At 36.9% G+C, this 20,583-nt stretch overlaps 1 protein-coding gene across 2 annotated transcripts in view; it reads left to right on the forward strand.

The window, feature by feature from the left end:
- The window catches only part of TSGA10 (testis specific 10), an 89,804-nt gene that overhangs the window by 44,502 nt on the left and 24,719 nt on the right, over positions 1-20,583 (forward strand). The window contains exons 8-11 of one of the 2 annotated variants that reach the window (XM_012807946.2): positions 5,204-5,259; positions 6,964-7,132; positions 14,928-15,038; positions 18,818-19,003. In XM_012807946.2, coding sequence (XP_012663400.1) covers positions 5,204-5,259; positions 6,964-7,132; positions 14,928-15,038; positions 18,818-19,003 — 522 coding nt within the window. The remainder of the gene's footprint in view (positions 1-5,203; positions 5,260-6,963; positions 7,133-14,927; positions 15,039-18,817; positions 19,004-20,583) is intronic. The other variant, XM_023515773.1, reaches the window with a different exon arrangement.

Genomic DNA, 20,583 nt, shown 5'->3' on the forward strand with positions numbered 1-20,583 from the left:
TCATAGCTCATAGCAACCTCCAACTCTTGGGCTTAAGTGATCCTCTTGACTCAGTTTTTTTATTTTTAGTAGAGACAGGGGTCTGGCTTTTTGCTCAGGCTGGTCTCAAACCCGTGAGCTCAAGTTATCCCCCACCCTGGCCTCCTAAAGTGGTAGGATTATAGGGATGAGCCATTGCACCTGGCCTGATTTCTTCTTAAAAACGTATTTCCAGGTAGTCACCTGGGGAGGCAATAAGTTTATTCCATTCAGAACTAGGAGTACATTTTAACATTATCCTAAGCCTTTGAAAATGGATCACACGGGGCTACTGAATAAGCTAGATGATAACTTCCATCCCACATTTTTGTTGTTGTAGTTGTTAAAATATTGCCAACATGGCAGAAAGATATTGATGCTCCTTTCTAGCTCATGAACTGATTATGAAAGCAACTCCTAAACTGTTTTCAGAGATTTCTTAAGCAGAGGCAGAATCATTGTAATAAGGTCTTTCCCTACTCTGAGAGGACTGAGTCATTAATTTATCTATTCATTCATTCATTCTTTCAACAAACATTTATTGACATGTACCAGGTATTGTGTCAGAAACTGAAAGTGAGTGGCCTGCCATTAAAGCCTATGGTGCAGTACAGAGATAAATAAATATGTATGTATTATTCGGATAAAATATACTAAGTTACCGTAATGACGTATGCATAATGTACTATTGGAGTATGGCAGAAATATACCTGATTCAGCCTGGGAGTTGGGTTAGGGGAGGAGGAAGATCTGGGAAGCCTTCTAAGAAGTGGTGGTGCCTGGACTGCCCTGAAAAATGACTAGAAATTAGCCAGGAAGAGACTTAGGGGAAGAGGACAGTGAGAAGGGGTGATGCACCTGGGTAGAACAGTGTTCACGAGAGCTCAGTAGCTTTTATGACAGAATTTCATGAGACTTCCTAATAATTTAGTATGGCCAGAGGATAGGTTGCAAAGAAATAGCTATGGCAAGACAAAAGATGAGATGGGAAAGATAAGCAAATAATCATGAAAATACATGAGCTATTCAGTATGGACTATATCATCATGAATATAGAGGGTCACTGAAATAATGTAAATGAAATGTTATAATTAGAACTTTAGAAGAAATATTCTGGCACTTATAAATCCATGTGAAAGAGGGATTTAGGGAAATGAGAATAATGACAGGGACACTAATTGAGAGGATAGTCATCAGACCTGTATTAAGATAGTGGCAGTATCAATGATAGAAATAGATGTATACAAGAAGTAAAATGGACAAGATGTGAATTCTGGCTTAGGAACCACATGGATATTCCTATTCATGAAGTGAGAAACACAAAAAATAGAACAGGCTTAGAAAGGAAGATTACTGACATGCTGAGTTTAAATTGTTTTGGGGACAAGTAGGTGAAATATTCACATGCTCTCTTGGATTTTTAGATAAGGAGAAAGAATTAATTTATTTGGGAATCACGAGCATAACTGAAGTCCTCAAATAACAGCCAATAAATAGTAAATACTTGTTTACTTGCAGAAAAGCCTGGCTCAGTAGTTGTGAAATTTTACAATGGAATTTTGTTTCTCATTATATTCAAAACAATTGTAAATAGTTAAGCATGATTACCTTTTAAAACACTAACATTAGAAACAAAATTCTTCACCTCTTTCTGAACCTCATTTCCTTCTGCTATATCTAATATTTCACATTTCTTCCATTCTACTAACTGTTATCAACATTACCTTTTCTATACAAAATAATACTGAGTTACAAGTCTATTATAAAATCAAGAACTGTGGCCAGGCGCGGTGGCTCATGCCTGTAATCCCAGCACTTGAGAGCCTGAGGTAGGTGGATTGCCTGAGCTCAGGCGTTCAAGATCAGCCTGAGCTAGAGTGAGACCCCATCTCTAAAAATAGCTGGGTGTTGTGGCACAGACCTGTAGTGGGAGATCTTGGGAGGCTGAGGCAAGAGAATTGCTTAAGCCCAAGAGTTTGTATATAGAGGTCATTGAAATGATGTTGCTGTGAGCTATGACACAATGGCACTCTACTAAGGGTGACAGAGTCAGACTCTGTCTCAACAACAACAGAACTAACTAAATAAATAAAATCGGCCTGGTGCAGTGGCTCACGCCTGTAATCCTACCACTCTGGGACGATAAGGCAGGTGGATTGCTTGAGCTCACAAGTTGGAGACCAACCTGACCTGAGCAAAAAAACGTGAGACCCTATGTCTACTAAAAATAGAAAAAACCGAGGCAAGAGAATCACTTGAGCACAAGAGTTGGAGGTTACTCTTGTGGGGTACTCTACCTGGGGTGACATCTTGAGACTCTGTCTCAAAATAAATAAATAAATAAATAAATAAATAAATAAATAAAATAAAATAATAAAATTAAGAACTTTGTATAAGATTATCCATCCTTTGAAGGGAAAATAACTTGTGAGACAACATTAGGTAATCAAGAGAGGAAATGTTCTCTACAAAGATATTTCAGAACTGAACTAACAAAGGCCTTCCAGTGAAAAGCGGTACTATTATATGGATGTTACAGAAATAAATTAATGTGGAAAAGTCTACATTATAGTGAATAAGGTAAAATTTTTCTGGTGTTTATAGTTTAAAAAGATGTTCTGCTACTTGCTACCAATTAAAGTTAGAAAACTCAATAGTACCTAGATTTTTGAGTAAGAAAAGCTAAATTACTTGTGTAAAACCTAAGTTTCTTTTTTTTAAATACATTTTGACAGTCCTATCCAGGCTGAATTTTAACAGTTAACTTGAGTCTGTATCCCTGGTTGGACAACATATGAGGCTGTATAAAGCATACTTAATATATACTAATTTAAAAATATTAACTATTGAAGTTTTACAAGGAATATGGTATACAACATATTGAGGTTGTACAAAGAATGGTGGTATATTTGAGAAATGGAGGTATTGGGGTCATATTAAAAGAGAAAAATAGGTTAAGAGGATATATTATTGGATTCAACTCTATAATTTTGTCCCAAATACTTTACAGTGTTCATAGGGAATCCCACTTTCAGGGTGAACTTCTGTTGATAAAGGAAAGTCCTTTGTAGGCTTATAAAATATATTTCAAGCTTAACAAAGTAATAACTTTTGAAACTCATTTTAATTAGCTTTTCAGAATTTATTTAGGATTATATACTATTTCAAAATTATATGTAAACATTCCACTTTAAATAGTATTTTGTGTTTGAATTTTCCACCCTTCTTAAAGGGGTTTAACTGTTTTTGCTAATGGATGTTTTAACAATCCTTCAATATTCATCACTGTCAGATGGGAAGTCTATGCCATTCTTTTTTCTTTCTGTTTTTGTTTTTGTTTTGAGATAGAGTCTCATTATGTCACCCTTGGTAGAGTGTTGTGGCATCACAACTCACAGCAACCTCCAACTCTTGGACTTAAGTGATTTTCTTGCCTCAGCCTCCCAAGTAGCTGGGACTCCAGGCGCCTGCCACATGCCCAGCTATTTTTTGTTGTTGTTGTAGTTGTCATTGTTGTTTAGCAGGCCCGGGCCGAGTTCGGTGTATGTGGCTCGCTCTGTAACCACTGAGCTACAGGTGCCAAGCCAAGTCTATGCCATTCTATCAGAAAACAGATGGGAAACTGGAGCTAAAAAATACTGGAGAGGAGCACATGATTATAGGAAGATAGCCACACATACACACGTGTGCAAAACTATCCCATTAAAGCAGCAGTTCTCAGCCTGTGGGTCGTGACCCCATTTTGCCATTGTAATAAGGTGGCAATTAGGAAGGTTGAGAACCACTGCATTAAAGAAATAGGAACAGAAATAATTGGAAAATACAGATTTTTTTTGTCTTTTTTTACTTGGTTACTAAGGATTTGGCAATCCAAAGGGCAAGATGAAATTTAGTTATATTTAGTAAAATAATGGTTTTCTTACCTTTTTTTTTTTTTTTTTTTTTGAGGCTGAGTCTCACTATGTTGCCCTTGGTAGAAGGCCATTGTATCTTAGCTCACAGCAACCTCAAACTCTTGAGCTTAAGTGATTCTCTTGCCTCAGCCTCCCAAGTAGCTGGAACTACAGGATCCTGCCACGATGCCCGACTATTTTTTGATGGCAGTTGTCATTTTTGTTTAGCAGGCCCCGGCCGGACTCAGCTTCCGTGTATGTGGCTGGTGTCCTACTCACTGAGCAACAGGCGCTGAACCTCAAGGTTTTAAGAGAAGATGTGGAAGTGGTATTGAGGAATTAGGATATTCAAACTTATTTCAGCTTTGACTGACTTCACTATGCTTTGACAGAGTCTCACTATGTTGCCCTGGGTAGAGTGCTGCGGCATCACAGTTCACAGCAACCGGAAACTCTTGGGCTTAAGTGATTCTCTTGCCTCAGCCTCCCAAGTAGCTGGGACTACAGGCACCTGCCACAATGCCTAGTTATTTTTTTGTTGTTGTCGTAGCTGTCCTTGTTGTTCGGCAACCTACCAGCCCCAGTGTATGTGGCTGGAGCCCTAACCAGTGGGCTACAGGCACTGAGCCTAACTCCACTAATTTCGCTCCCTGGTCACACATTTGAAAAGAGAGGATATAAATAGTTAATTTGTACCTTTGCTCTAAGCTTAATCCTTATGGCCTTATTAGCTCATACCTAAATATTAGTAGTACTCTTATAAGTAGTTCTATTGCAGCAGCTTTTTGAACATGTTATTGCTGGCTAATTTAAATAATATACTGAAATTTATTCTCAAAAAAATAAATTTCATTGTATATTATTGACTTCCCTGGTTTTATAACATGAAGAATGTGAGGAAATGAATTAGTTCTATTTCCAGTGTAGAACACTCCAATGCCAAACCATTGGTTTGCCTCTAAATACAGGGTAGTTATGGGATTCTTGTGTTGCTGGGTGCCTGCATAAATCTTTGTAAAAAGCACTTCTATATTGATCTCATGTCACTACACGTAAGTGTAGCCTTTACTTTAACAAACATAATCTATTGCTTTTACACAGTACAAATATTCACACTGATGTACTGGGCTTTAAAGTGTAGAAAAGAAGAACTGAATATAAATGTTTAAATGTAAATCTAAAAGGGAGGGGAAGTTTTCTTTTTGTTTTATTTTAACAAAAATTTTCATTCAGTTTAACAAAAATATCAGTTTGAGATAATTTTTTATTTAATACTTATATTACTTTTTAAGGAAAAGACCATTTCAGGCATGAAGAATATTATTGCTGAGATGGAACAGGCATCAAGGTAAGTCATTCATTCAGCAAACATTTGAGCACTTATTGGGGGCAAAGTACAATGTTAGGTACAAAGATAGAATGAAACAAGAAGCTTAGTGGTACATATGAGGTGGCAACTCTCTAATGTTTAAAGGAGGCCTAAGTCTGTCTAGAGAAGCAAAAGAGAGAATAGTATTTGCTAAGTAAAGGGAATGGTATTCAAAGTAGAAAGAATAACAAAGACCTTCAGATAATGTCCAAAAGCCTCTTGACCTACAAGTAGATGAGTTTTATGGGGACCCAAAGTATAAGAGAAGTGAAGGGAGGTGGGAGGCTAAACAGGCAGGAAGAGGCCTGTGTTATAGACAAATGAATGATTTTATATTTGGGGCAATAAGAAATCATTGAAGAATTCTTGGGAGATTTTGTCTTAGAAAGATTCCCTAGACAGAAGAAGTTATGGTGGCTTGGTGCCTGTGGCTCAAGTGGCTAAGGCTTAAGCCACATACACTTAAGGTGGTGGGTTCGAATCTAGCACAGGCCTGCCAACAACAATGACGGCTGCAACCAAAAAATAGCCAGGCATTGTGGCAGGCACCTGTAGTCCCAGCTACTTGGGAGGTGGAGGCAGGAGACTCGCTCAAGCCCAGGAGTTGGAGGTTGCTGTGAGCTGTGATGCCACAGCACTCTACTCAGGAGGACAGCTTGAGGCTCTGTCTCAAAAAAAAAAAAAAAGAAGTTATGGTAAATTGGGATTTAGGAGGTGGGGAACAGAGGGAGTGAGGTGCTTATGAGAAAGATAGACAGTAGGAAAATGCCAGGTTTCTGGACAGGGATGAATGCTGAACATGACAAAAATAAGAGGAGAAAGATACTTTTACCATTCTACTTAACCTTTGAAACCTTAATGTAGACATGTCTAGGAAGTAGTTAAATACAAGTCTAAAAGTGTAATAGGCTCGGCGCCTATAGCTCAACCGGCTAAGGCGCCAGCCACGTACACCTAAGGTGGCGGGTTCGAATCCCCAGCCCAGACCCGCCAAACAACAATGACGGCTGCAACCAAAAAATAGCCAGGCATTGTGGCAGGCACCTGTAGTCCCAGCTACTTGGGAGGTGGAGGCAGGAGACTCGCTCAAGCCCAGGAGTTGGAGGTTGCTGTGAGCTGTAATGCCACGGCACTCTACCCAGGGGGACAGCTTGAGGCTCTGTCTCAAAAAAATAAAATAAAATAAAATAAAATAAAAGTGTAATAGAGAGGCTAACACTGGAAATAATTATTTTGAAGTCATCTTGGTATAGATGGGAACTGGAGCTATGAATGGAATTTGTCTGAGGGAAGGGCTAGAATGAGAAGAAGAATTGGGAGATTAAGCTTTGAGCCCTGAAAAACATTAATTTTTAAGAAGACCAAGGAAGAGGAACTGGTAAAGGAGACTAAGCCATAGCAGCAAGAGGTAGAATGAAGGACTTCCCAATACTTAAGTGATAGAAGCTTTGAGATACTTAGGAAATCATTGACTGTTTGGTATATTTAATATCTTTTTCATGATGAGATGATGACAACATAGAGAAACTCTAATGGACTGTCTTGTAGTATATATTCCTATAAATTTAAGTGTTTAAAATCTCTTCAAATGTTTTCATGCTATCCATCTTCTGTCTTGTGAGAATGTGTTATTCTGTTTCAGTAAAATGTCTCTTCTTATGTACTGTTTGATTTGTGGAATAGACAGTCTACTGAAGCCCTAATTATGTGTGAACAAGACATTTCCAGAATGCGTCGGCAACTGGATGAAACAAATGATGAGCTGGCTCAAATTGCCAGGGAAAGAGATATCTTGGCACATGATAATGACAATCTCCAAGAACAGTTTGCTAAAGCTAAACAGGAAAACCAGGTACATTATTTCTAGAATCTTTCCTCCAAAAAAGAAAAATTTCTTCTGAGGAACAGCCCTCATTTCATTTTGTAGAAAAACTCAGTCATTAAACTAGGATGTTTTTTAACCTTTAGAAGAGAATATGTCACATAATTTCTAAATGAAATTCTCAAATATAAAGTGTTTAATATTAAAAAATAGACAAAAAAGGGATATAACAGATTTATATTAAACCTTAGAAAATGCTTTCTTGCTGAAGGATAAATGAATAAATCAAAAAATAAGGATAAAAACTTCAGAAACTTTAAAGGATAGATTTGTTTGATGGACTGTGTATTATTCTGTTTTAGTATGGGGGTATGAACTGTGTCACCTTACTTGGTCAGCTTTAGTATTGTGATTCTTTTTAGGAAAATTCCTGTTTATAAATACTTTCTCTCTAAGGCAATATATTTCACTTTCAATGTTAGTCACTGTTAACATTTGATATATTTTTTAACTGATTTTCCGTGCACTTAAAAAATTTTTAGTATTACTTTGTGCTTTTTAATGTAAATGGGATAAAACCACCCACTTTATGTGTTTTTTTCTATATGAGGAGATAGTAGAGCCAAGTAAGGCTCACATGGGGTTTATTCTTACTATTTGGTTGTGTGATCATATAGTTTAACTTCTGTGAACTTCAGTGTATCATCTGTAAAAATGGCTAATAAATGATAATATGCCTAGAAGGTACTTACTATAGTGTACACTCAATAAATATTTCGTTGCTATTATTAGCTTACTGTAATAATACACAGAATGTAAAGTCTCCGTCTTTTTTAATGGCTGAATAGTATTCCATGGTATATACATATATATAACAGCTTGTTAATCTGTTCCTGGGTTGGTGGGCATTTAGGCTGTTTCCAAATTTTGGTGATTGTAAATTGAGCTGCCATAAACAGTCTAGTGCAAGTGTCCTTATGATAAAAGAAATTTTTTCCTTCTGGGTAGATGCCCAGTAATGGGATTGCAGGATCAAATGGGTGGTCTAGCTTGAGTTCTTTGAAGGTTCTCCGAACTTCCTTCCAAAAAGGTTGTATTAGTTTGCAGTCCCACCAGCAGTGTAAAAGTGTTCCTTTCTCTCCACATCCACACCAGCATCTGCAGTTTTGAGATTTTGGGATGTGGGCCATTCTTGCTGGGATTAAATGGTATTTCAGGGTGGTTTTGATTTGCATTTCTCTAATAATTAGAGACAATGAGCATTTTTTCATATGTTTGCCAGCCATTCATCTGTCTTCTTTAGAGAAGATCCTATTCATCTCTTTTGCTCATTGATATATGGGATTACTGGCTTTATTTCATGCTGATTAATTTGAGTCCTCTATAGATCCTAGGTATCAAGGTTTTATCCAATTGAAAATATGCAAATATCCTTTCCCATTGTGTAGGTTGTCTATTTGTTTTGTTTGTTGTCTGCTTAACTGTACAGAAGCTTTTCAGCTTAATTAAGTACCATTTGTTTATTTTTGTTGTTGCAGTTGCCACAGAAGTCTTCTTCATAAAGTCTTTCCCCAGACCTGTATCTTCTAGTGTTTTTCCTATGCTTTCTTTGAGGATTTTTATCATTTGGTGTCTTAAATTTAAGTCCTTTATCCATCTTGAATTAATTTTTGTGAGTGGAGAAAGGTGAGGGTCTAGTTTCAGTCTTTTACATGTGGATATCCAGTTCTCCCAGCACCATTTATTGAATAGGGAGTCTTCCCTCAGTGTATGTTCTTATTTGGTTTATTGAAGATTAGGTGGTTGTAAGATGTTAGTTTCATTTCCTGGTTTTCTATTCTATTCCAGATGTCTATGTCTCTATTTTTGTGCCAGTACCATGCTGTCTTGACCACTATGGCCTTGTTGTACAGCCTAAAATCTGGTATGCTTATGCCCCCAGCTTTGTTTTTATTACTAAGAACTACCTTAGCTATATGGATTTTTTTCTGGTTCCATACAAAATGAAGAATCATTTTTTCCAAGTCTTGAAAGTACAATGTTGGTATTTTAATAGGGATGGCATTGAATTGGTAAATTGCTTTGGGAAGTATAGACATTTTAACCATGTTGATTCTTTCAGCCACGAGCATGATATGTTCTTCCATTTGTTAATATTCTCTGCTATTTCCTTTCTTAGAGTTTCATAATTTTCTTTATAGAGGTCCTTTACCTCTTTTATTATGTATATTCCTAGGTATTTCGTTTTTTAAAAGCTATGGTGAAGGGAGTTGTGTCCTTGATTAGCCTCTCAACTTGGCTATTATTGGTATAGATAAAGGCAACTGATTTGTGGACATTGATTTTATATCCTGAGACATTACTATATTTTTTGATGACTTCCAGGAGTTTCGTGGTGGAGTCTTTGGGGTTCTTTAAGTATAAGATCATATTGTTGGCAAAGAGGGATCATATTGTTGCTCCCGTTTGGATGCCTTTTATTTCTTTCTCTTGCCTGATTATATTGGTTAGAACTTACAGTAGTATGTTGAATAGTAATGGTGACAGGACAAGCTTGTCTGGTTCCAGTTCTAAGTGGAAATGCTTTCAGTTTAACTCCATTTAGTAAAACATTAGTTGTGGGTTTATCATAGATAGCTTCAATCAGTTTAAGAAATGTTCCACATATGCCTATACTCTTTAGTGTTCTAATTAGAAAGGATGCTGGATTTTATCAAATACTTTTTCTGAATCTATTGAGAGGATCATATGGTCTTTGTTTTTGCTTCTGTTAATATGGTGGATAATGTTTATGGATTTGTGTATGTTAAACCAGCCTTGCATCTCTGGGATGAAAACTACTTGATCATGATATATGACTTTTTTGATGATAAACTGTAATCTATTGGCTAGGATTTTGTTGAGAATTTTTGCATCTGTATTCATTAGTGAAGTTGATCTGAAATTCTCCTTTTTAGTTGGGTCTTCTCCTGGTTTTGGTATCGGGGTGATGTTTGCTTTGTAGAATGTGTTGGAGAAGATTCCTTCCTCCTCAATTTTTTTGAATAATTTCTGCAGTATGGGAATAAGCTCTTCACTGAAGGTTTGATAGAATTCTGGTGTGAAGCCATCTGGACCAGGACATTTTTTTGTTGGGAGATTTTTTATTGTTTCCTTGATCTCAGTACTCGAAATTGCTCTGTTCGAGAGATCTATTTCTTCCTGACTAAGTCTAGGGAGAGGGTGTGATTCCAAATATTGATCCATTTCCTTCATACTGTCAAATTTCTGGGCATAGAGTTTCTGGTAGTATCAGAGATGATCTCTTGGATCTCTGTAGCATCAGTTGTTATTTCCCCTTTATCATTTCTGATTGAAGTTACTAAAGATTTTACTTTTTATTTCTAGTTAGTCTGACCAAAGGTTTATCTGTTTTATCTATTTTTTCAGAAAACCAACTCCTTGTTTTATTAATTTTCTGAATGATTCTTTTGTTTTCAACTTAATTAATCTCTGATTTAATTTTGGATATTTCTTTTCTTCTGCTGGGTTTAGGATTAGATTGTTCTTCTTTTTCCACTTCTATAAGATGGCTTGTGCGTTTGTTGATGAGCTCTCTTTCTGTTTTTCAAAAGTAGGCATCTAAAGTGATAAATGTTCCTTTCAGGAGTGTTTTTGCTGTATCCCAGAGGTTTTGGTAGCTTGTGTCATCATTGTTGTTATGCTCAAGGAAGTTAATGATTTCCTCTTTTATTTCTTACTGCACTCAACTGCCATTCAACAGAAAGTTGTTTCATTTCCATGCCTTTGTGTGGGGTTGAATGTTTTTGTTGGAGTTAAATTCCACCTTTAGTGCCTATGGTCTGAGAAGATACAAGGTAAAATTTCAATTTTTTTGATTCTGTTGAGGTTTGTTTTGTGTCCTAGGATATGATCAATTTTGGAGAATGTTCCATGGGCTGATGAGAAAAATGTATATACTTCAGCTTTGAGATGGAGTGTTCTATATACACCTATCAAGCACAGTTGTTCTAGGGCAGGCATCCTCAAACTACGGCCTGAGGGCCACATGTGGCAGCCTAGGACATTTATCTGACCCACTGGGTGTTTTTGCAGCCGTTGCCTGTCCTGCTTAGCAGCCAACTGGTCCCAGGGCCCATAGTCCAGCCCTCCAATGGTCTGAGGGGACAGTGAACTGGCCCCCTGTTTAAAAAGTTTGAGGACCCCTGTTCTAGGGTCTCATTGAAGTCCCTTATATCTTTGTTTAATTTCTGTTTAGAGGATCTGTCCAGCTTGATAAGAGGAGTGTTAAAGTTCCCTGTTATTACAGTGTTATAGGATATCATATTGCTCAGACTAATTAAGGTCTTTTCAAGAATCTGGGAGCATTTAAATTGGCTGCATAAATATTTAGAATAGAAACATCTTCTTGTTGTATTTTTCCCTTGACCAATATAAAGTGACCATCTTTGTCTTTTTTGACTTTAGTCGCTTTAAATCCACATGTATCTGAAAATAAGATTGCAACTCCTCTTTTCTTCTGAATTTTATTTGCCTGAAAAATTGATTTCCAATCCTTAACTCTGAGTTTTGTCTTTTGAGGCTAGGTGTGTTTCCTGCAGACAGCAAATGGATGGCTTGTGTTTTTTAATCCAGTCAGCCAATCCATGCCTCTTTAGTGGGGAATTCAAGCCATTAACATTTATTGAGATAATTGATAAGTGTGGTAGCATTCTATTCATCTTATTTTGTGAAAGTCCTTTGCTTAGTTTTATCTTTTGCAGCATTATGGAAGTTAGGTTCTGTCCTTTAATTTCTAGGTGCTTATTTTGCTGGTGGTCCATTGTGATGGTCAGTGTGTAGAACAGGTTGAAGTATTTCCTGTAGAGCTCACCTTATTGTGGCAAATTTCCTCAATGTTTGCATATCAGTCAATGATTTGATTTCTCTGACAATTTTAAAGCTGAGCTTAGCGGGATATAGAATTCTGGGCTGGAAATTGTTCCGTTTAAGTAGATTACAGGTAGATGACCATTGTCCTCTGGCTTGAAAAGTTTCATTAGAGAAGTCTACAGTCACCTTGGTGGATTTGCCCCTGTAGGTCAACTGGTGCTTACTCTTGGCAGCTTGAAGAATCTTTTCTTTTGTCTTGACTTTGGACAGGTTCATCACAATGTGTCTTGGAGAAGCTCAGTTACAGTTGAGGTGACCTGGGGTCCGATATCTCTCTGAAAGGAGTGTGTCAGAATCTTTTGTGATATTTGGGAAATTTTCATTTATAATATTCTCTAGTATGGCTTCCATTTCTCTGGGGCATTCTTCCTCCCCTTCTGGGATACCTATATCTCATATGTTTGAACACTTCATAAAATCCCATAATTCTGTCAGTGAACATTCTGATTTCTCTCCTTCTCTTTTCCCTCTTTAACTATCTGAGTTATTTCAAGAGCTTTATCCTCTACCTCTGAGATTCTTTCTTCTGCATGGTCTAATCTATCATTGATACTTTCTATTGCATATTTAAGTTCATTAATTGCTTCAGTTCCTTCAGCTCTGCTATATCCTTTCTATATTCTTCATATCTTTCATCTCTTATTTGATTCTGTTTTTGGATTTCCTTTTGGTTATTTTCCACTTTCTCAGCAATTTCCTTCATTGTTTTTTGTTTATTTTCTGCTTTCTCAGTGATTTCCTTCATTGTTTTCATCATCTGTATTTTAAATTCCCCTTCTGTCATTTCTAACATTTCTTTATTGGTAGAATCCTCTGTAGTAGCTACCTCATGGTCCCTTGTGGGGTTTGCTCTGGACTGTTTTTTCATGTTGCCAAGATTTTTCTGCTGATTCTTCCTCATGACTGTTTTCTTTTATATGTTTCCTTGCCCTAATTTTCCTTTCACTTACTCTTGCTCTTTAAGTTACCATGCCTCTGGCCTAAGGTTTTGCTGAGTCCTTTTGGTACAGGATCAAAAGGATGAGAAGATTGATGAGCAGGAGGGAAAAAAGATTTTTTTTTTTTAATTGAATGGTAACTATGTACATTAATGCACTTCTGGGGGGAAAAATGATTTTTAAAAAAGAACAAAGAGATAGGAGATGGGGTGAGTAAAAGGGAATATTGACAAAAAGAAGAGAGGCACAGAAGGAGGGAGATAGGAGTAATAAAGGTGTACAGTAGGCTACTTTGACCCAACCTTAAAAACCCCAATTTCTAGAGGTGCTGAGTTGGGTGGTTCCCTTGAGGTCAGCAGCTCTTTGCCAGCCTATTCAGACATAGTACCCCACCTCCATCAAATAAAGAGGAAAGACAAAAATACTATAAATCAAACCAAACCAAACAAACAGAAAACCTTACAGGATAAAATTGGGGGAAAATCCAAATAATAGGGGCAGAAACACTAGCAAAAATGAAGTTCTCATTATTAAAGAAGGCAACTATGGAAAGTTATATTTAAACTAGAAAAATGAAGGGGAGAGTGTGGGTGGAGGGAGGGTGATTGGTGGGATCACACCTATGGTTCATCCTATAAGGGTACATGTGAATCTCTCTAAATTTAGAATATAAATGTCTTAACACAATAACTAAGAAAAAGACATGAAGGCTATGTTAACCAGTTGGATGAAAGTATTTCAAATTGTATATAGAAACAGTACACTATACCCCATGATAGTATTAATGTGCACTGCTATGATTTAATAAAAAAAAAAAAAAAAGAAAGAAGGAAAAAAAAGAAAAATCTAGAGGGAAAATGTTGAAATAAATAAAAAATTAAAATACCAAAAACAAAAATAAAAACAAAGCGGTATATATATCTTACTGAATATTGTCTGGGAAACAGGTGATCTGGGGTATGAGATGTTAATCACAATGCTTATATAGCTGTATGAGATGGAGACTGGAGGCCTCTGCTGATTTCTCAACCCTGCAGGATTGAGAGCCTAAATCTCTCCTCAGCCCATTTAAAAGACACTTTAAACTGATAACCTCAGCTAAGCAGAAGCTTTCCCAGGAAAGCACTTGTCACTGGGATCTCTCCTGAAGTGGCTGCCCGCTTATCCAGTGCACCAAAAACTGGTCTCACTCCATGCCCCTGAAAGCAGAGGCTTCCAGGTGGCCCTGTTACTGCCAAACACTGAAATCTCTGCTCTTCCCCAGCGGCCTTTGGTGATGCTCAGCCACTAGATCACTCAGCCTAGGTCTCCCAGCCCGAGTCTCACTCTGTGACCCTGAGGGTGGAACCTGCAGGGGCAGTTCTCCTATAATGGCTGGGTGGCATAGCCAACAGCTGAACAATATTAGCTCTGTTCTGGCTCAGACCCGGGCCCTGGACAACACTTAAAGTCATCCAAACTCTTGCCCAAGTTCTTCCAAGGTAGTTCAACTGAGTCCCCAAGTCCAAAAAAATAAAACCAAACCACCCACACGGAAGGCCTTCCCTGTTTGCAGTCTCGCTGCTGTTGTGATTATAGCTATGGCAGCCATGGCCTCAGATAGAACGAACGCACGCAACTACTTGCCAGTTCTCCACTGCTTTTATTCTCCTCCTGGGGTCCAGAAGTCTCTCACTTTCTCTCTGTGTCCCCAAAGGGATGTTTCTGGGCAGAGCCCATGAGCCAGAGATGCCTAGAGTCTTCTCTCTCCAATCTCTCCATGCCTGGTTGCCAAGAAGCTATTACTTGGCCGCCATCTTGCTTCCTCCTCTCCTTCCCACTGTTTTTATATGAGTTTTATACATTAGGTATATTAATTTTATTTGTTGCAAGTATTTATAAATTTATTTATGATGTTTTTATGATATAAGATTTTTTGGTTTTTGTAATCAGATCTACCTATCTTATTTTCATAGGCACTGTCCAAAAAATTGAATGACACTCATAATGAACTTAATGACATAAAACAGAAAGTCCAAGATACTAATTTGGAGGTTAACAAACTGAAGAATATATTAAAGTCTGAAGTATGTATATATTTTTTCTTTTTGGTCATAATATCTAGAGTTTTCACTAGTATTACTTTAGTAATTGATTATACTCATAGGGACAGGTGAATAAAGTCTTTCTTTGATACATAGTGTATTTTAGTTTTGATACTGGTGGATTAACTATACATTTAGAATGTCCCCAGTGTTCAGAAAGATGGCTCGAGGAACATGCCCCTTTTAGTTTGCTACTTGCCACTCTAGATAAAATAATCTTCCTTTTCTGACAAAGGACCAAAATCAACTTGGCCTCACTTATATTTTTAATGGTGGAGTTTTCAATTACAAACTTCTGGCAAAAGAGGGTCCACCTGATTGTGTAACAGATCAGAATTGACAGAATTGATGTTATGAGGCCATCTGTTTCTTAGGACCAGCATGGAAATGACTGTCCTCTGTACTTCTCTGCTAGCAACCAAAGTTTGACCATGTGCATGTGTGTGACATCAGAGGATTCCAAATACATTTGCGTGCATGTGTAGTAACCCTGGAATAAACAGGCAGCTTGACCAAGGATGTTAGATATGTCCATTACATGGGCTAAAATAGTGCAAGTGGATTGATTATTTTAATAGGTGTGGTATTACCTATATGCCACTCATTTTTCCCCAAACTGTTTATTTTATTTAACATATCATTTAATATCAGTCTTGAACATGTATTCATAGTGTGCATAAGACTATTAAGGGCCTTGAAAGAGGAGAGAATCTAAGGACTCAATTGCAATACTTGCTTTGGGGCAAAGCAAGATACAAAGCCTTGTGTAAGCAAAGCAGCTGGTTTTATACACTCCTTGATTTTAAAGTACCAGCAATATAATATACTAAATTGACAGAAGCTTTGAAATCAGACATATTTGGCTCCTCTTCTTACTATGATAAAGACTTTTGCAGGCTACTCAACCCCTTTGAGTCTGTTTCCCATCTGTAATTGGGAAGAACATTCATGTAAATGAGATAAAGTATTTAAATCACCTAGTATTATAGTAAGCCATCTGAATCTCTTCTGGAATAGATCAGAAATAAGTAAATATCCAGAGCACATTTAATGGGGTAAGTGTTCTGTTCCCTTGTTCTTCCTGCCTTACTGCCCAGCTGTCAGGCAATTTTAAGTGAATGACATAGACCTAAAATTCTATCATTAGGAATGTAGGGGGTTCAACCCATAGCCTGCAAGCTGTATGCAGATTATGTGAAGAGTTTTTTGATTATGTGGTGGTGGATATTACGAAAATTACACATGGACTTTTTTTTTGGCTCATCAGATTTCATTAATGTTTGTGTATTTATTTAATGTGTGGCCCAAGATAATTCCTGTTCTTCTAGTGTGGTACAGAGAAGCCAAAATGTTACACCTCTGACAGAACTTGTAGATTCTGGGATTGTACTTTCAAGCTTCTCTCAGCTTTTAGCATCAAAGTGTGAAAATGTTTATGAGATTGCCTTTCATAACACTGGATAGATCCAGGTACCCTCCAAAAAAACGAACCATTTTGGTAGAGATAGGGCCATTAAGAAGTGTTAATGTCATTTATTCACTCATTCATTTGTTGCACAGAGTGCTGGATGGTTCTCCAGGCAGGAGGAACACCACGAGCAAAAGTATAAGGGAAAAATGTAGTGTAGAATGCACAGGGTGTCTTTGAATCTTATTTTCAGGATGCTTTTGTTAGAACTAAAGCTGGAAGTTATTTGATAATTGCTTTTTAGGAAGATTAATCTGGAGAGGTCAGGAAGAATAAATCAGAAAAGTAACAAAATCAGAAAGGAGGAAAGCAATTAGGAGAGGTTGTGTTCATAATTCAGGCTGGAAATGCAAAGGATTCCAGCTGAAGCAGGTGGAGTGTTGCAGTGAGTCCTGTTGGGTATAGGAGGGAGAGGTACCACATAGAGGCAAAGAAATACCAAAAGCAGAGAATGGAGAATGTCAAAGAACAGTTTCACTTTCTTTATAATGTTGCCTGTCTCAGGCCCCACATTGCTCTGGCCTCTATGGGGAAGTTTACAAAACAAGGTAAAATATGGTTTCTGGTTGCCAAGGGGGAGGTCCACTGAAGCGTTGGAAGACTTTTTTTTTTTGCAGTTTTTGGCCAGAACTGGTTTTGAACCGGCCATCTCCAGTATATGGGGCCGGCGCCCTACTTCTTTGAGCTACAGGTGCTGCCCCCTCCCCTTTTCTTTTTTCTTTTTTGAGACAGAGTCTCATCATACCGTCCTTGGTAGAGCACAGTGGTATCACAGCTCACAGCAGCCTCAAACTCTTGGGCTTAAGCAATTCTCTTGCCTCAGCCTCCCAAGTAGCTGGAACTACAGGTACCTGCCACAATGCCTGGCTATTTTTTTTGTTGCAGTTGTCATTGTTTAGCTGGCCCAGGCTAGGTTCAAACCCACCAGCCTCAGTGTATGTGGCCACTACACTACCCACTGAGCCACAGGTGCCGCCTAGGTTGGAAGACTTTTTATGGCAATCCTTTTTCACGTTGAATCATGTATTACTTGGTCACAAAATTAAGTTTAATATTTAAAAGCAGTTCCTATATTTGAGAAATACCAGGTGTTATGGGGGATTAGTACATTCACACCCAACCACATAAAGGTGTAAGGCAATTTTAAGTGAAAAACATAGGGCTTAAGTAGAAAATTAAAGAGGATAAAGATTGATGTAGGTAAAACTTAGATTATGTAGATCATACCATGTACCTCCCAAGTACATACTCTGTAAAAAACTATTATTTTTAGTACAAAAATACTGGCACATTTGGAATATCTGAATCTCCAAAGCCAATAAAGTGCTTTACCTTATTAACTTATTTACAGTTAGCAGAGATTTTTCACAATGGAGACCACAAGGTGGCGATATTAGCTGAATTTCAACCAATCTTAAGTAATTGTGAGAACAGGCTTAGAGGGAGAGACATTATTTGTCATCTGGTCTTTCTGATAGGGAAGTGCCCTATTTATTAATGAATAGGAAGTAAAGAGATCTAGTGCCACCTGAAGATTAATTACTGAGATTATAATTCATTTTTTGAACTAGGTTGCCAAACCATAATAATAAAATGTTTTCTTAAAAGGGTCTAATAATTATATAACAATATATTATTCGTGGAGATAATTTTTTCTTCTGTAGAAATAAGATCCTATATCATTCAATCTTCTCATGATAGGTTTGATATTTTACTTCTGAGAATTTTCAGGTAAGTTACTAGACTGGTGGGCAAAGGTGAATCCTAGAACAGCTCATGATTAAGAAAATTAAGACTGGGACTGAGTGAAAGGCAGGAACCAAACAGGAAATATGCCAAACCAAGAGAATTATCAGAAGTTGACTCTTAAGATATTCCAGACCTGAGAAGCTTTATAGTCAGTACAACCCAGTAAGTTGGTCAGAAGCCAGACCAGCAAGTAATCAGTAACAGACATATGGGGAAAGGAGGCAACGGAAGATTTTGTTTGAACAAAAGGAAATAAAAGAACATATTCATCCTGGTCTTGAAGGTAAGAGTAATTTATTTAAGTTTACAAGTGGGATGATTGTGACTCAGGAGCCAGGGTAGATCCTGATCTCACTCCCTTTTGTTAATTACAGGATGACCAGTTTTCTAAAGTATAAAAATATAGCTAGGTTTCTTCAAGGTTATGTAACAAATATTCCTTATGACAAGTGAATTCCCAGTGACCTGAAAAGTAATGTTTAATTTGTTTCATACACTGAACATTCTAAACATCTTAAAGTAATAGCTAAGATTTGCTTCTCAGGAATCTGAGAACCGGCAGATGATGGATCAGCTCCGAAAAGCCAATGAAGATGCTGAAAACTGGGAAAATAAGGCCCGTCAAGTAGAGGCAGAAAACAATACCCTCAAATTGGAACTTATCACTGCTGAGGCAGAGGGTAACAGATTAAAAGAAAAAGTAGATGCCCTCAACAGAGAGGTTGAGCAAGTAAGTTGGAGAAATATGCTTATAATACATCTTACATCATATGTAAGAGAATTTTGTTTGGCTTTCCAAAAACTAATATACTTTACATAATGTAAATGATATAAACAAATATTTAAATTATTTAAACATGTTCTAAATTATTGTTACCATTTGTTAAAATTAGGAGGTATTTCAAACACAGGAAAAAGATGCCCCAAAAGGTAATCTATCAGAAAAACATATCCCTACCTACTGGATGCTGACATTTTGCCCATTTACTTCAGATATCTCTGTTGAAAGAAACAAAATACTCCTCATACTTTTCCCTCCTCTCTCTAATTGTTGGTGTGTGTAACTTTCATTTCAGTGTGTCTAATTCCTTGGCATGTGTTTATACTTTTTCTAAATATTTATCATCCATAAGTGATGTATAATGTTGTTTGTATGTTTTAAGTTTTTATTTATGATTACAAACATACTGAAGATAGCAACTTGCCCAATTTGCTTAATATTGTAATTTTCAAATTTATCTACTTTAATATATGTAGTATTCTACTACATTCAAACAATTGCAAGTATTCATTGTATATTTTCTTTTTAAATTCATTCCCATATTGAATGAAATTTAATTTTTGTCATTTCTTCTTGGCCATGGGTTCTCTAGGTTTATTCCTGCAGGTAAGCAACTAGATCTAAGATGTGTGCAAGTTCAACTCTTCTGAGTATTGTCAAATTGCTCTCTAAATACACTCTTATAGCGCCTATAGTTTTATGTTATTGTAATATCTAGGAGGATTAATATTCCCCAAAGTTATTTTGACTGTACTTGGCCCTATGAACCTCTCTTAAATAACTTTTAGAATAAATTGATAACATTTCAAGATCTTATGTCTGTCTTCTTTTATATGCATTTAAGAATGGAATTTTTCTCTGTTTCTTTGGCTGCAGCCCGTAGTTCTGAGGTAATATTTTTATTGTCTTTTGCTTTTCATGAGTTACTTTCTCAAATACTAATCAATACTTGATATTATCAGACTTTCAAATTTTTTTCATGCTTTTTGTTTTGTATTTCCTTTATCATAAGTGAAATTGAGATCTTTTCATGTTTTTTAGCCATTCAGAATTCCTCTTCTTTGAATTTTTTCTAGAATTTTTCTTGAATTTATTTTTTGTAAACTTTGTCCATTTTCTTCTGGATAGTTATCTTTTTCATATTGATTTAAAGTAATTATCTATATATTCTTGATAATTATCCTTTTAAAGAAGTTATAGTTTTCTCACCCTTGTCTGTGGCTTGTCTTTTCACTTTACTTACAATATAAACAGAAATGTTAAACTGATACACTCAGAATTATTATCAGTCTCTTCCTATATGGCTTATGCTTTTAAGTCTTTTTTAAGAAATCCTTTACTATCCCAAGGCCAGAAAGAGATTTTCCTATATTTTCATTTAAAAGTTATTCTGAGGCTCGGCGCCTATAGCTCAACCGGCTAAGGCACCAGCCACGTACACCTAAGGTAGCGGGTTCGAATCCCCAGCCTGGACCCGCCAAACAACAATGACGGTTGCAACCAAAAAATAGCTGGGCGTTGTGGCGGGC

The sequence above is a fragment of the Otolemur garnettii genome, unplaced genomic scaffold (assembly GCF_000181295.1).
Source record: "Otolemur garnettii isolate 467f Iridium unplaced genomic scaffold, OtoGar3 scaffold00079, whole genome shotgun sequence".
Classification (NCBI taxonomy): domain Eukaryota; kingdom Metazoa; phylum Chordata; class Mammalia; order Primates; family Galagidae; genus Otolemur; species Otolemur garnettii.